This window comes from Callorhinus ursinus, unplaced genomic scaffold (genome assembly GCF_003265705.2).
Source record: "Callorhinus ursinus isolate GAN/ISIS: 27379988/994484 unplaced genomic scaffold, GSC_fseal_2.0 scaffold37, whole genome shotgun sequence".
Taxonomy (NCBI): Eukaryota; Metazoa; Chordata; class Mammalia; order Carnivora; family Otariidae; genus Callorhinus; species Callorhinus ursinus.
Window position 1 is genome coordinate 14,607,493 of NW_027397099.1, and position 15,793 is coordinate 14,623,285.

Sequence of the window (15,793 nt, forward strand, 5' to 3'; positions counted from 1 at the left end):
CAGGCAAATCTCCCCACTTCCCCCCTTTCTCTTGCTTGTTGGGGGGTTTAGGTTCCTGATGAGACTCCCCTATGCCCACTTCTGGCGAGCTCACAGCCCCACACTGTTTGCATTGTCAGGGACCTGGGTACATGGAGAAATAGTGCAAATGCTCAATTTGTATCTGAAGGTCGGACCACCTCTACCAGAAAGTCAATCCCCTTGGAAGCTGGAGCCTCTAGGCCCAGGAGGGAAAGACTCCTGGAAGCGGGAGCTGGGGTTAGGAGCATGTAGTATGCTGTCACCAGTGGGCGGCATCTAGAGAACAGGCCGGGGGCAGGCTCTCTCTGCATCCCCCGGTACAGTCCAGGCCACCTTGCACCTGCGCGTGCCAAGGCGGACCCCGAACCTGGATCTTTCGTATCATGGCGGTTGATGGCCCAGGCCCCCCATGCGGTCCCTCGGACTCAGAGGCCCAAGCCCACTCTCCCCCGCGCCCTGTGTCCCCTGCAGTCTGCATCCTCCCCGGAGGCCGAGAGGAGCCTGATCTCGTCCTAGAAGAGGTTGACCCTCACTGGGAGGAGGACGAGCATCGGGATGGTGGCACCAGCCCGCAGGGCTCAGAGGAGCCTCCAGCTTATGAAGAGGAGAATGAAACTGTGGAAAAGATGCCCAGGTGGGAGCCAGAGAAAGCGCCGGAACAAATGACTGGGAAGGTAACAGGCACACGGTAGAGAATCCCAAAGGTACCAAAGGGCAGAGAACAGGATTCAAACCCGCCCCCACTCCTCCTAGCTGCACCTCGTTCTATTCATTCCACAGTATACCCTGAGCTCTTTCCACCTTCAGTGCATAGAGAGATCTTCCATTGCGTGAATGTGCCAGAACTGATCTAATCTGCCCACTATGGGTGGACATTTATGATTCTGAAAGTGTGTTATCATAAACAATTTTGCAACAAACACTCTGGCACGGATGTCCTTACACAGCCATGTGAGTAGGTGTGCAGGAGAAATTTCCAGAAGGGGGGCTACAGGGTCATGGGTCACTGGAACGTGTGGCAGTGGTGATGGTGGACCACTTGCCCTCCATAGGGACATCACGGTCTTTGTTCCCGCTAGTGATCTTGGCGGTGGCCTCTCGGGCTGGGAGGTCTCAGGTCCTCAGGCCCATGGCCTACGTTGTAAAGGTGGGGAAACTGAGGCCCAGAGGGGCTCAGGGGCTGACCCAGGGTTGCCCCTAGGACAATGGGGGCTGGGCCGGGCCCCTCATTCCGTGAAGAGACCTTGCTGCCAGAGGGAGCCCAAGGCTGCTCAGGTGGGGTTCCCTGGGTCAAGTCTTGGTTGAGACGTTCAGCTCTGGTGTCAGGGGCTGCGGAACATCTTCCTGAAAATGGGGCAGCAGCTGGACTTGGGGTGGAGCTGCAGGTGGGCTCACCTCCTGCTTCTGACCTCAACTCAGGGAACTGCCCCGGATTCAAGAGGAGAGAGAAGCTGAGGAGGAGGATGGAGAGAAGGAGGAGGAAGAAGAGGAGGAGCCAAAGTAAGGCGCTTGTGTTCTCTGTCTTCCCCTCAAGGATGGCCTGGGGGGGGGGGGGTTACAGTGAGGGGCAGCGGGTTTCTGGGCTGGGGGTACTCCTTCCTTTGTTCTGTGATGTGTGTTGCTGGGCATTGACCAAAGAGGCTGGGGAGGCTGGGGGTCCCCCCCTGTGCTCAAAATGACCTGGGACTTATATGGCCCACCACTTCACAGCCTCCCACACGCCTCCCACACGCACGCGCATGCGCACGCACGCACGCACGCTAGAACGCAGCCTCCTTGGGGGTGGGGGGTTTTGTCTGAGCGCTCACTCCCATGTCCCTAGATCCTAGGCGCCAAGTAAATGTCAGCTGAATGCATGGCTGGAGGAGTGAAGGGGCCCCTGCAGTGGGTTCACAACCCTACCATGAACAGAGCCAGGACATAGGGCTGTGTCCCCCTCCACCCCCCCCACAGCGGTCCCATGGGGGCTTTTGACACCAAGAAGGCCACGCTGGCTTCTGTCCTGTTCATGAATGGTTGATTCTCCACCCCAATCCATAAGGATTTCACAGGAACGCACAGAGAAGTCAGTTAAGGTAATGGTTAAAGAATGGCGATCAGAAACCACCAAAAGTTATAATCATCAAATTGCTGAGAGACTAGATCTTAATTATTCCGACCACTAAAAAGAAATGATAATTATGTGACATGATAGAGGTGTTGTCACCATGGTGGCAATCATATTATAATCTATAAATGCATCAAATCAATGTGTTGCACATCTAAAATTTACACAATGTTCTATGTCAAACATTTCAATAGTATTACAAAAGACCACTAAGAGGGAGAAGATTTTAGGCAATGTGGGATGGACAGAAGGACAGACAGAGAGGGGGACCCACGGGGAGATGGAGAGCAGGCAGCTGGACCTGAGTGTGGAGCTGGGGGTAAGAGGTTGGAGATGTAAAGGCAGGAGTCTGGTCGCATAGGCAGAACCAGAAACCAGGGGACTGGAGGAGATCCTGGGGGAGCCAGCATGGAGAGAGGAGAGGCCCAAAGGCCAGATCAGAACCAGGGAGTTTTGAGGAACCAGAAAGGCCTGAGGAAGAGGTGCCAATGAGGGGAGTGGGAGACGAGAACAGCGTAGAGCCTGGGGGTTTCGAAGTGAGCCTCAAAAGCAGCCCACATGTCCGGGGACAGTGACAATGCAGCTGGTGGACACAGGGGGAGACGGTGCTTCAGAGGCAGAGGGCCAGATTGTGAAGGCCTTGGACTTGCTCTCCCAGGAGCAATGGGGAGCCACTGAAGGTTCATGAGCAGGTGAGTGGTGTGATCTGGCAGCTGCACTGTGGGGAGACTAAGGCAGGAAGACCTCAAGGAGGCTGTTATCAGGGGGCAGGCCAGACTGATTTAATCTGTCCCTTGCTTTATTTCCTGTCCCTGTCACTGGGCCCTCTGTGGTGTCCCCTGGCCTGCACCCTTCCTCCCTGGCCTGAGACACGGGCTCCACTCCGCCTGGCAGGGTGACCTGGGCAGGTGCATACCACACAGAGCTTCTGCCTCCACGTCCAAGGAACGGGGACACTCACAGCCCCTGCAGAGTGGTGGCAGGGCCAGCTGTGTAGGGGGCATATTAGGGCCTGGCCTGCAGTGGGCACCCCATCAAAGGTCGTTGATGGTCTCATCCCCACTGAGGGTCACTTCCAGTCCCAGGCAGGATATTGTTACACCATGAGACCAACACTGGACTTCCGGGCCGAAGGCCTGCTCAGTGGCTTCTGCTTTTAGTCCATCTTTCCCTAGTTCACATACAATTTTTTTCATCCTTAGCAAGAGGCCACACAGTTACTTGCTTGCCTCCAGTGACGGGGAGCTCACAACCTCTTGAGGGCTGTCCATCCCATCCTTATACACCTCTGACTTATGAAAATATTTCTTGCACCAAAAATAAGCGTGTTGCCTTATGGTTTCTGTAACGCAGTCCGAATTCTGCCGTATGGGTCTCCCAGAGCCAGGCTGCTCTCACTGACAGGTGACACCCCTTCTCCTGGGTGAAAACTTAGGTGCGGCCCAGCCCCGTTAGTGTAGCCCCATCAGCCGTCTGCTTTCCACCTCGGAGGCCAGCGAGTTAGTGTACTCACACACATGCACACGCACCAACTACACACGTGTTCTCTGCCTGGTACACACACATATCTGCACTATACGTACACACCCACACCCAGATACTGACACACATGCTGGGTCATGTGCAGGTGTGCACACAGGTACACCCACACGCAGCATGCACACATGCACACGCACACACCCACACGCACCCATGTATTCACACATGTGCACACACAGGCACACTGATAACACACTTGCACGCCCTACACACATGCTCGTGCACACAAGCACATGTATACAGTTACCCACAAATGCTGCAGACACGCACATATTCACATAAATGTTTATCCAGAGTTTCAAACTCAGGGAACTTCTGGGCCTGGGGCCCTAGGTCGGGACGAGGGCACTGGGTGAGAGAGTGAGAGATGCCCGGGCTGGGGCCAGAGGGCGTTGGGCGCGGGCAGGTGGGCTGGGCTGTCACTGGCTGGGCGGGGGAGGCTCTTGGCCGGCTTTGCAGAGGCACAGGGGTTGCTGATGACGCGCGCGGGCCCTGGTAACAGGCAGACGGTCGCCTAGCGACCTGGTCTCTGCCGGCAACAGCTCGGCTTTTCCTAGCAACCGCAGCCTTTTGGTCCCCACCTGGCCTCCCTGGGGACATTTCTGCAGAGTTCCCTGCACATCCCCTCAATCTGATTAGAAGCAGGAAGGATCAGTGGCTCATCGGCGACCCGAGCCACACTGGCTCCAGAGCTGGCCTGGCAGGCTTGGGGCTGGGCTGGGGCTCTCCCAATTGTCTCCCTGTGCGCACCCGACCCGGGGCTTGGGATGAATGTCATCGCCCCCAGCTGACCTCCTGCATCATGGGCGTTCTTGTCGGCAAAGACAGCGAGACCCAAGTAGGTGGCTGCTTCTTCCTAAGGGCTCCCCTTCTTTCTTGCAGGGTTGGCGTGCCCGGTGAGGAGTGTGCTGAGGACTTTAGCTTAGGGGTGTAGCCTGCCAGGTGACCTGGGGGACAAAGAGCGGGATGGCCAACTCTTGGCTACTCCCTGCACCTTTAACTCGGATAGCCAGCTAGGGAGGTCCTCCGGGTTGCCCACCTCAGCCCATCTGTCTGATCCTCCGCTTGGAAATCCCTGGGATTGGGGAGGTTTCTAGAAGTGGCTGGCCTGCGACTTCTGGGCTGGGCAAGAGGGGGCCTTGGGCACATTGCCGACCAGGGGCAACATGACGTTGGGTACACAGCTCCCAAAGCAGCCCCTGGTGTTGCTGACAGGGCCATGGTAGGGCTCACTAGGTGTCTTGATAGCTGGAGATGTTTGTGCAAGATGTTCCCCAATCCACGTGGGTGATTCATAACCTGGCAGGATGCTCCCCCCTCTGCTATTAGTAATAATAATGACAAGAGCAATCTTGACAACAGTGGCCATTTGCATAGCACTCGGTATCCATGCCAGCCTCTGGGCACCGGTTATTCATCCCGTCTCACAGACGAGAGAACTGGGGCTCAGACACGGTCCCCTGAACGTCCAGGGCTGCGCTGCTGGCAAGCGCAGAGCTGGGAGTAAAGCAAACCCTTGGTGCCCCACACAAGGAGAACTGCTTCTCAGTGTCGAGGGATGGAGGATCAAGAATGGCACCGGCCATGGGAAGCCTTTTTTGACTTTTTCATGAGATTCTCACCGGCCCTTCTGACCTCCCTCAAGTAAGTCCGGCTGGACAGGCTGAGCAAGTCCTACCCATTTGACAGATGGGCAAACAGAGGCAGCCTGAGGGCTTCCCAGTGACGTGCTCAGGGCCATCCAGAGATGTCATGGCCTGATTCTGGAATGAGCACGGCCCTAGGCAGCCCCACATGGGGCTGCAGATGTTCATGCCCTGGGCCTTGGTGCTTTGAGAACCGGGAAGGGCATTCAAGCACATTTTAATTTCTTTTAACGTCAGACCCCAAAAGGAACTTTTCGATGGAAGAGAATGTATGTAATATTGAATCTTCTATAAATGCAGTCACAAAATCTAATTTTTATTTTTAAGGACAAAGGGGCCTGCAAAGGCTAAAGCACACAGGCCCCCGGAAAGTCATCATGTGCCCTTGCCTTTGTGACTTGAATCTCTTTATGAAAATCTGTTTCTCCCTGGGCAGGGTGGGGACTGTGACCCTGACATCTGAGGCCCCTTGCGATGGAAATAGCTACGTGATGATGAAGGGAAATGAAGAGGGTTGGGTGCTCGGGTCCTCAGGACACTTGCCTCACCCCCCCCGTGTCACATGGGGCCGCTTGGAGACAGGCAGCCAAGTATTGCGGACATGGGGTCAGAGACACTCGTATTTTATCCAGGCTTGCCTCACACCAGCCATGTGACTGTGGCTGGGCCGTCTGTGCCTTGGATTGCTGAGATGGAACGCAGGGTGGCTTAGGTGAGGATGGGGCCTGCTGTGACCATGTGATCACCGACTGAGTCCCGCTCCCAGGCCGCTGGCTCCAAACTGACCAGGGCTGCAATTCTGCCCCCCACCTCCTCACCCACCTTGGGAGCGCTGAAGCTTGGCCCTCTGGGTAGGCGATGGTGAATCCGGGTTTTCTGGGGGGTAGACACTGCCGTGAGCCTCGCTGACAGAGGTCTGTGGGGCCGTGTGGGCCGCTAGGACCCAGGATCCAATTCCAACTACGTAAGTCCCATCGGCCCCTGGTTCTGAGTCACCATTTTAACCCAGAGGCTGCCACATGGGCATCGAAGGGCCCAATTTAACCTACAGACAGGCTCTTTTGATTATCTACATATTGCTATGAGTCTATTAACTTGGATTAATTATCAGCATCTGAAGATTGGAGATTCCACCTTTAAAACATGTAGTTCAGGCTCCTCTTGAAAATCAGATTTTTCCAAGCCAAGTGGGGTTGCAGACTCAGATGGGTACACGTTCTTTAATTGGCTATACTCCTCTCTGCACCCCTGGTCCCTGTCACCCGTGTATGTCTGCAGCCTGGGCCAGGGACCCCTGAAATCTTCAGCAGCCAAAGTGTGGCTCTGGTCTCGTGGCCTGCAAAGAACTAGGGCCTGCATTTGAGATCTGTGTGGTGGCAGACAATCTGCTGTGTGACTTTAGCCAGGTCAGGTCACCTCTCTGGGCCTCACTTTTTTCATACTCCCTGCCCTGACTGTGTCACCAATGTCACCTGGAGGCTCGCAGAGGGCAAATGCTGGGAGTACATTTTGAACGCTATCCAGTGCTCTTTGGTCCCACCCCCCAGAGGACGGTTCCTCGAACCATCCACCACACTTGCCTTTGTACATGCTGTTCCCTTGTCCTGGACACCGTTCCTCACCTATGCCTCATGGTCAACTCACCGTCCCTGATGATGGGCAGGCCTTCTTCCTAGACACAATCGTGGTCTGCCTGCCCCGTGCAGGGAACCTCCTGAGGGTGAGGACCTTATTCTTGGCCACCTTTGGGCACCAGCTCCCAACACATGGGCTGGCTCTCGGCAGGCGGGGCTCGGGAAAGGTCTAACACCCTTGACACTGGCCTTTTCCTCCTCCCCCTTGGGGTCACAGTGTCCTGCTGGATAGCTGTCTGGTGGAACAGGCTGGCAAGGACTCGAGCGGAGTAGACAGGACCCAGCCCCAGAGGGCCTCGGACCAGGTATGAGCAGATTACCTCTGAGGCCTGGGTAGGCTTTGTCTACTTTGTTTACGGGGGGATTTTCAGCTGGTGAGATGCCCCCTGGACAGAGGGGAGCAGGGTGGTGGGTGCTGCAGGACCTGGCTTATACCCGGGGTCAGGTGGGCTCAGCGAGGGCCTGGGGTGACACGTCCATTGCGGGGGGAGCAGCTTGTCCTGCAGGCCAGTCTTCACGTGGCTGTGTGGCCCTGGACGAGTCACCTCCCCACTCTGGGCCTCTGTGGCCACCTTTGGAAAATGCGGCCGAAAACCCCTCCCCAGGGCGTCCCACACAGTTATGCACTGTGAAGTGTGGCGCCCAGGCGGGGAGAGTTACGTGAGAACACACCCCCCCTTTATCTGTGTCAGGTCCCGGCGCTGGGCTCCTGGGTGTCCTCCCTCTATACGGTGGGGGCCGCCTCCCTGGAGGCCCCAGCAGGTTGGGGGGCAGGGCCTGACCAGTCAGGCAGGGCAAGGAGTAGACTCGGGGCCCGGGAGGACTCTTGAAGACAGATCTCCCAGCAGGGTCTGGGCTGGCCTGGGGCGAGGAGGAGCCCTGATGGTCCACCTTCTGTTTCCCCCTTCCTGTCTGTAGGAGCTGCAGGAGGAGGCCGTGACTGCCAGCCCCGAAGGTAGGTGTGTGGTGGTGGTGGGGGGGGGGGGGTCAGAGCGTTGAGGATACTTTCGGGCTGGGGGCAGCCTGGGGACAAGGGCACTCAGCCCCTCTCCCTCCATCCCTACCGTCCCCACTCCCCTACACCTGTCTCATCCTCAGGTGAAACCCATCCTCTGCGTCTTGGGGCCACATGATCAGAGCTTGGTGATGTATTTCAGGGCCCCAGGGGGATTACGGGAGGCTCCTGGGACTCCATTAGGCCTGTGGAAACCCCACTCCCGGTCAGCCCCTCCTGCCGCTCTTCTCTGGACTACCATCTGGAGACGGTTTGGCTGAAATGTAGCATCTCTGAATGAAAACTGGAACCCGAGCTTGCTAAGGGCCCGTCCTAGACCCCACGTGTCTCAGTGAGCTTTTCCTTACTGCCCAGACCCCCAGGCTGTACCCAGCACACGCACTTTGCTATTATTTACCACCTCCACCCGCAAACCCGAGAGCTCCAGGGCTGGTGCGGCAGAGGCTAGGGAGCCGAGCATAGCCAGGCTGGGGAGCCTGAGACAGACAGACACGGAGCCCTGACCTTTTGGGCCTCCATGTTCCTCAAGCCACCCTCTGAGGCAGACAGACCGTTTTATAGATGAGAAACCTGAGGCTCCAAGTGGGCAGGATGTGGCTGAGTGGCCAAGGGCACAGACCTGCATTTCACTCTTGGTTCCTCCCTCCTCCTTCCTGTGGGACCTGGAGCTGGGTGTGTGACCTCTCTTAATTGTGACTCCCAAATCCAGAAAGACAGGGCAAGAGTCATACCTGCCACACAGGGCATGGGGCAGAGTAGGAGGGGACAATGTGTCAAAGGTACCCAACACCGCGTGGCCCTGAGGCAGGACGCCATAATGGGGACCATGGTGCTCATGTCCCAGCCAGCCGGCGACGGACAGGGGACTGGATGCAGGTGTCCCGACTCCAGGTGTCCCAACCTTGCTCCCCACCTGGTCTTTGAGAAGCACCTTTTTTTTAAAGATTTTTATTTATTTATTTGTCAGAGAGAGAGAGAACGTGCACAAGCACGGGGAACGGCAGGCAGAGGGAGAAGCAGGCTTCCCCGCCGAGCAGGGAGCCTGATGCGGGGCTCGATCCCAGGACCCCGGGACCATGACCTGAGCTGAAGGCAGACGCTTAACCGACTGAGCCACCCAGGCGCCCCTGATTCTAACTTTTTCTGTCTGAGGTGGGAAATGCTACCAGTGGCTGGTTAACAGAGAAAGCACAAGAAGTTGGGGGACCCGGGGCTGTCCCCCAGAGCTACCACGTAGACCAGCCAACATGACCTGATGATGCTTTCGATGTTGACCCCAGGGACACGAATGATGTTTGGGCTTTGGATGCAGCTGCTGCAAGGGCAGGGGGGCCCCGGGCTGGTCCGAGTTGGTGCTAGTGGGGAGGAGCCCACCTCCCCTGCCTCCCCCAACCCTCTGTTCCTGGTTGCAGTCCCCAGGCTCCCACATCTGCCTGACCCCCACTGGCCCCAGCAGCATGGCTCAACCAGGCCAGGATGTGGAGCTGAATCGCCTGGTCCAGGACCAGCCACCTGGCCAGGTGGCCCCAGGGCTTGCTCCCCCAGCCCTGGCGGAGCACCTCCCCAATGTGCCCAGCTACCGCCCCTCAATCACCCGCATCCCTGTCCTCACCTCTCGGAGGACGGCCTTGTCCAACTCCAGCTTCGCCAAGGAGACCAGAAGTTCCGTCCGTCGTCTAGGTAGTGTGATCTTGTGCACCCAGCATGCTCGCGCCTGTGGTGTGGGCTTCTGCATGGCTTGGGCTGTTCCTCGCATGGGTGCCATGGTCAAGGCGTGGGATTAACAGTTGAACTGGAAAACCAACCCCCTTCCTCTGTTGGTCAATGCCTTCATCTTGCTTTGTGCTGACTTAAGGGATATTAGTCCGCTTATCTCTGTGCCTAAAATCCCACAATTAGCAATTAATTTCTTTGGGTAAAACATTGCATTCTGCAGATCATCATTTTTTTTTTTTTTTACAGCTAGTCAATCACACCCTCACTGAAACAAATTACTAAGATCTCTAGGCCAAGAGACTCAAGGAGAATAAATTGAGGGGAATGGGGCAGAGAGGAATGTGGGGACCCATTTCAGACAGAATCCTAGACCTTGAGGATTTTCTGGGAGCTGGACTTTGGGAGGATTGTTGATATCTGCCCAGCAAATCCCATTTCAGGAAAGGAGAGGCCCCCAGGTGTCTGCAGGCAGACCCGGAGGAGAGATAGCCTTAGGGGCCAGTGAAGAAGGAGAGCCTGTCTGGATCCATTTAGTTGTGACAAGGTCCCTGTGACAGTCTTCGGGTTCCTGCTGCTTGCTTCCTGATGACCAAGTGCTCGGGGACAGTGGAGTGCCTCTGGACTAACCTCTATCCCTTTCTGCCTTAACTCAAGCCAGACCCACTCGCTTTCCCTTTCATTTGTTTGTTTTGGGGGGATAGTGTGCAAGGTTGCCTGTGAGGTCAGTAGACAGGCAGAACTGAACATTTCATGAGAATAGATCCACCGCCGTCCTCTCTTCCCAGCTTGCAATAGGCACAGAGTGGGGGTGATCGACCCCACCACAAGGGTTGACACCCCCAGGCCCCGTCTTCTGGGCAAGCCCTGCATCTACTCACTCCCAAGCATCCCCCAATCGCCACCCCCCATGGATCCCTTCTCAAGTTTTGCTGTATTCTATACCAATTCTACCTTTATTGGCTTGCCGTTTTTCTTTCAGTGGATTCATTTTTTACATTTAATTAAGTTTATTCAATCAGGAAGCTTTACCATACTATTCCAGCGGGAAAGCAGCATCGCTTGCCATAAATAGAAGGCATAAATAGAAACAACTGCAAATGAACTAAAAACAAAGTCGTGCTGATTGTTTCGGCGAACGGTGATGACCTGCTGAAGGCTCCCAGCGGAGACCTGCCGTCTTAGCCCCAAAGGGGAATCAGGCTGTGTCTGAGACGCATTAGGGCCCGGGGAGCACCAGGCTGTGACTTCGTCTCTGTGCATTCAGGATCTAGAGAGAATTGAAACGGGAGGAATGTTCTCGTCCCACATTTCCTTTGCCTTGTCTGTGCCCAGGTCCCCAGGAGCCCCCTCCACACACACAGGCCATAATGGGGACCATGATGCTCACTTGGGGAAATAGTCCCATGGCCACGTTGGGACAGTGGGCTGCTCCAGCCATGGTGGTATGACCGGCGGTGATGTGAGATGCTGCGGATAAGGCAGGGCAGCATGTAAGAACACCATCCCCATTTCAGTGATGCTGCTTGGCCCCGAGTGAGGTTTTGTTTAAATGGAGGCCTCTTTGCGAGCTGGTCACCAACCTCAGGACGAAGGAAGAGGCTAAGTGCTAGAGCTGGGCTGCCTGGGTCCAAATCCTGGCTCTGTGGGCCGGTTCCTTCGTCTTTCTGTGCTTCAGTTTATCCACAAAATGGGGACAGTGATAACAGTGGCCTTCTAGAAGGGCTGGGGAGGGGGGAAGAATTAATCTATATAAAGCACTAAGAGTTTGGTGAAACAAATGGCAGGCAGGCACATAGGACGTGCTCTACGTAAATATGACTCTTCTCTCAACCAATGTAGTCATGCTGTGTTCTTTGATTTTTCATAATATTATTCTCATTCTATAAAAATGAAACACCAGGCTTAGGGGTTTTCCTTCTTTCCTGGGGGCGATGGAGGTTGCAGAGTCTTGCTCAGGGTGAGGCAGGGTGGGGGAGCACCTGCCCCCTCGCAGGCTACCTGACACAGCCTCACGGAGGCTCCGGGGGCCACACTGGGGGCAGTCTGGGGCGCTGAGCTCACCCTGCCCGGAGAAGCAGGGTGAGGGCCCCGGTGCCTCACGCTCTCTCCTGCTTTCCACAGCCTGCGGGTATCTCTCTTGTTAGTCTGGCAACACTTGTTCCTTAAATGTTTAGAAATTTCGCCATTCCTGTTCATGCTCTTCCTCTGCGGGCTTAAGGCTTGGTAAAACAAATGCTCAAAGGTCTCGCTTAGGTTCCCTCTGCCACATTCTGCGAAGTGCTGGCTTTTTCCCCATGATGGCCATTTAAAAAGAAAGTCGCATCTCCAAGGGCTTCAGAATGCTCCCTGTCCTCATTTTGGGTGCGTTGGGCCCGGCTGCTAGCAAGTGGTCCCACCCCAGTGTGGCCGGGAGAGGGAGCCCTGTCTTGGCCCCTTGGCATCCTCTGAGCGTCGCCTCAGGCAGGCCTGTCCCACCGCCCCTGGGGTGGGTGATGAAGCCTGAGGCAGGGCCACCCCAGACTGGCCGGGGAGGACCTGGTCCTTGGGACGTGGGACCCGGCACCAGGCTTCTCAGAGGTCAGGAGAGGGGTTGGGTTGATGGATTTGAGGGCCTCCCAGCGGGTCTGGAAATAAGGAGACACCCAAACAGATTCCCAAACAGGGGTGACACACACTCCAAGGACAGGCTGTTATCCTTGGTTGCAAGAAACTGCCCAATGTCTCCATTTGAGGCCCTTCAAGAGTGTGAGGCTGTGTGCCTTTGTCACCCCTGCCTTGGGATGGGGAAACTGAGGCCCAGCGAGGGGAAGCAGCTGAGGCTGTGCTAGGCCAGGCCCTCAGACTTGGGCTCTCCCAGCCTCCCCCGGCCCTCTCTGGGTGCTGCCACCCTCCCGCCCCCACTCCCGCCAAACCCCAAGTCCTTGAGGCTTCACTAGGCCCGAGGAGACCAGAGCTTGGGAGAGCTGGACTCCAGGCTATGCTCAGGAACTTCTGTGGCCTCAATGGTGTTATGGCTTCTTTTGCAGCCCCTGGGCTGGGGTCTGGGGCAGCCAAGGCCCTCGGAGGCCCCCGGGCTCTGCATTCTTGCACCCCCTGCATGGAGCTCTCCCGTGGGTCCCATTGGGAGGTGGGGCTGCCAGAGGCCCCTCCAGACATGCTTTCTGTGGCTTTATCAAGAACGGAGCAAGGCCCTTGGGACCTGGCCTCTCTCTCTCTCTCTCTCTCTCTCTGACTGTCCTCTCTTTCCTCTCTCCAAGTGCCTGCTACAAAAGAGCATCCGGAAGTGCAGGTGGAAGATGCTGATGCGGACAGCCACCCCCTCATCGTGGAGAATCCACCCTCACCTGAGCCGCCACCACCTTCTCCTGCCAAATCCGACACCCTCTCGGTCCCGGGATCTGCCGCAGGGACTGAAAGGTCACCTTTTATGCTTCTCTTGGGCTTTTCACAGCACCTTTCTGTCCATTTGCCAGAAAGGGAGACTGAGGCCAGGGTGGGAAAGCAGCGGCTCAAGGTCACTCGGTGACCTGGTGTCAGAACTGGGACTATGGTCCCACTTCCTAGTCCTCAACTCTGGTTTAGGACTCTCCAAGGAAGTCCTCTCCCAAGTACCCTCAACTATAGGAGGGGGGTAATAAATGTGACAAGGCTAATTTTCACCCCCTGTTTTATTATTAAAATAATGGAATGGAGATACCAAAAAACACTAGAAAAATAAGCATCCCTTGTCCCACTGCACTAGGTAGTGATTTCATTTTACTGCCTTCTCTTTTGTACCTTGTCTACGGGCCCATGCTTTTGTGTGCTTTTAACTGGAGGGGTGATTTGGACCACATTTCATTTGAGACCAGATCTGACGTTCCTCCAGCTCCATGTGCCAGAATGAACTTAACAAATACTTTCTTGTTGGGCACTGTCCATAATGGAGCTATGGACATCTCTTTGGGCTTCTCTCTGCCCTTGGGCTCCTTTCTGAAAAGTGGGAATCCTGGTCAAGGCTGTGCACATTTTTATGCTTTTTGATATAAATTTGTTACATGATTAGAGTTGGTTTTGAACAACCTGAGCCAGGTAACAGAGAGGTCTTGCATACAGCTGTAGGCAAACTGTGAAGTGCGGTACACTGCTTTGTGAATGACTGCATTTAAGCTGCAGGGGAGCTGCCAGTGCTTCTCCTGCGGTGGTTGGATTAGGAGATAGTTCCTTTTTCTTGATTAATCTTTGCTCTCATCCGTGTGTCCCTGAGGACTTTCTCAGCCAAGGTAAAAAGCCTGTTGTAACAGAGATAGCTAGATGTGGCCAACTGAAGGCTCTCTGATTTTAATGTGAAGAAAAGAGTCATAATCTCATCTAGCCTTGCAACATAGCTCACTGTCCCATCAATCCTCTTGTTTCATTCATTGAGCTATGCAGAACACAGCAGAAAAAAACAGAGCCAATATTGTTGCAGACGTCTGGTCTACCTCTCTCTGTTCTCTTTATACAGGCTGGGTTGGGGGTGGATATCTGGGCACAGAGAGGGGGAGTAGGCTCCCTTGGGGATAGAATCCAAGCCCTCTGCCTTCTGTTTATGGGCAAGGCTCCTCTTGTCCTTATCATTAATTCACTCACTCACTCACTCACTCACTCACTCATTCACTCAGTCATTCATTCACAAACATTTCTTGAACAACTTTATGTGTCAGGCTCTGCTCTGGGTGCTGGGAGAAGTCTGACAGGGGCCTACTCTCTTGGAGCTGATGTTCTCATGGGGCTGAGATAGACAATGAACAAGGAATTAAGCAAACAAACAAGACTGTCCCAGAGAGCTCTAAGTTGAACATGACTTCGAGAAACCAGGGGAACATCTACCTAAGCCTCCTTGGCCCTGAGAGGGGAGAATTCTGATACCTGACTTGGGAAGCCAATGGGGCTGCCTATGGTCAGGGATGGAATGAGCATTGTGGGCAACTGATAGGCACCAGAAATCCATGGAAACCACAGACCCTGACAGAGGGGCACAGGGGCTAGGTTTGCTTAAACCTTGAAAAGCTTAAAGCCTTGGTTTGGGGTGAATCCCAGCTCACCACTTACCAATGGGAGGCTCGAGGCAAGCCAATGCACACTCCTAGTCCTCCATGTTCATACTGTAAGATGGGGATAGACACACCACCTGTTACTAGACTGCTGGAAGAATTCAACGAACTAATTCGTGCAAGGCACTCAGCACAGGGCTGCACGCAAAACAGGGCTGTGGGAGCCTAGCTGCTGATGGAGTTCCACACTCTGGTGTCTTGGGCAGGAGATGGCACCCTGACTCAGGAGAGGGCACCAGGCTGGGTGCAAGAGGACCGAGTTGGGTCCTCCACCTGTGCAAATTCTGGTCTCCGTGTTCGCGGCTGGGAATTTTAATTAGAGTGTGAAGGAGGTGAATCCGTGAGTGTTGCCGTCCTCAGTGAGTAGGCAGAAGGTCATAGGATAGTTTCAGAGCCTTCTGGAATAAAGGCAGTGCTACACATCCCTCCATCTGTATCCCTCTAGAAGCCTCTGGGATCCTGAGTTGCGATAGTTGAGGATGGGAAGAATGACAGGTGGATTCCCACCCAGACACCATCAGCCAGGACTCCAATGGCTCCGAATGCACAGTCCTGGGGCAGACATGCACTGAATGACAGGGGAGCCCGGGGAGGATTTGGTCTTCCTTCCTCAGATAGGGTGTGCTGGGGACTGGGAGGGGAAAGCAGAACATTTAAGCTGAGGCCCCACTGAGTCCTGAGGATCTCAATGAGTTGAGTAAATCTAGTCCCATTTTACAGATGGGAAAACTGAGGTGGCTCAGAGAGTTTAAGTCACTTGCCAAGATCATACACTAGTAGGAAGCAGGACTGGGATGCAAACTCAAGTTTGCCTGACACCAAGTCAGTGCTGTTACTTTTACACTAGGCCGTTGAACAGATGTGGGGACTGAGGTCCAGAGAGGGCTGTGTCCCTCTCTTCTCCCTTTGAGTCTCCCTGCGGGCAAGTGAGGACCCTTTGCAGCACCAACACCCCCTGTCTCATTGCCCCCGCCCCCGCCAGGGTTCAGCTCTGACTGATCTGCAGGGGTCGAGGTCGGCTCACTCCCCCCTGTGGCCTC

The 15,793-nt window shown here is 55.2% G+C and overlaps 1 protein-coding gene across 1 annotated transcript in view; it reads left to right on the forward strand.

The window, feature by feature from the left end:
* The window catches only part of CNGB1 (cyclic nucleotide gated channel subunit beta 1), a 70,059-nt gene that overhangs the window by 23,321 nt on the left and 30,945 nt on the right, over positions 1 to 15,793 (forward strand). Inside the window, exons 14-18 of the mRNA XM_073880227.1 lie at positions 493 to 655; positions 1,441 to 1,521; positions 7,165 to 7,252; positions 7,866 to 7,902; positions 12,936 to 13,095. Coding sequence (XP_073736328.1) covers positions 493 to 655; positions 1,441 to 1,521; positions 7,165 to 7,252; positions 7,866 to 7,902; positions 12,936 to 13,095 — 529 coding nt within the window. The remainder of the gene's footprint in view (positions 1 to 492; positions 656 to 1,440; positions 1,522 to 7,164; positions 7,253 to 7,865; positions 7,903 to 12,935; positions 13,096 to 15,793) is intronic.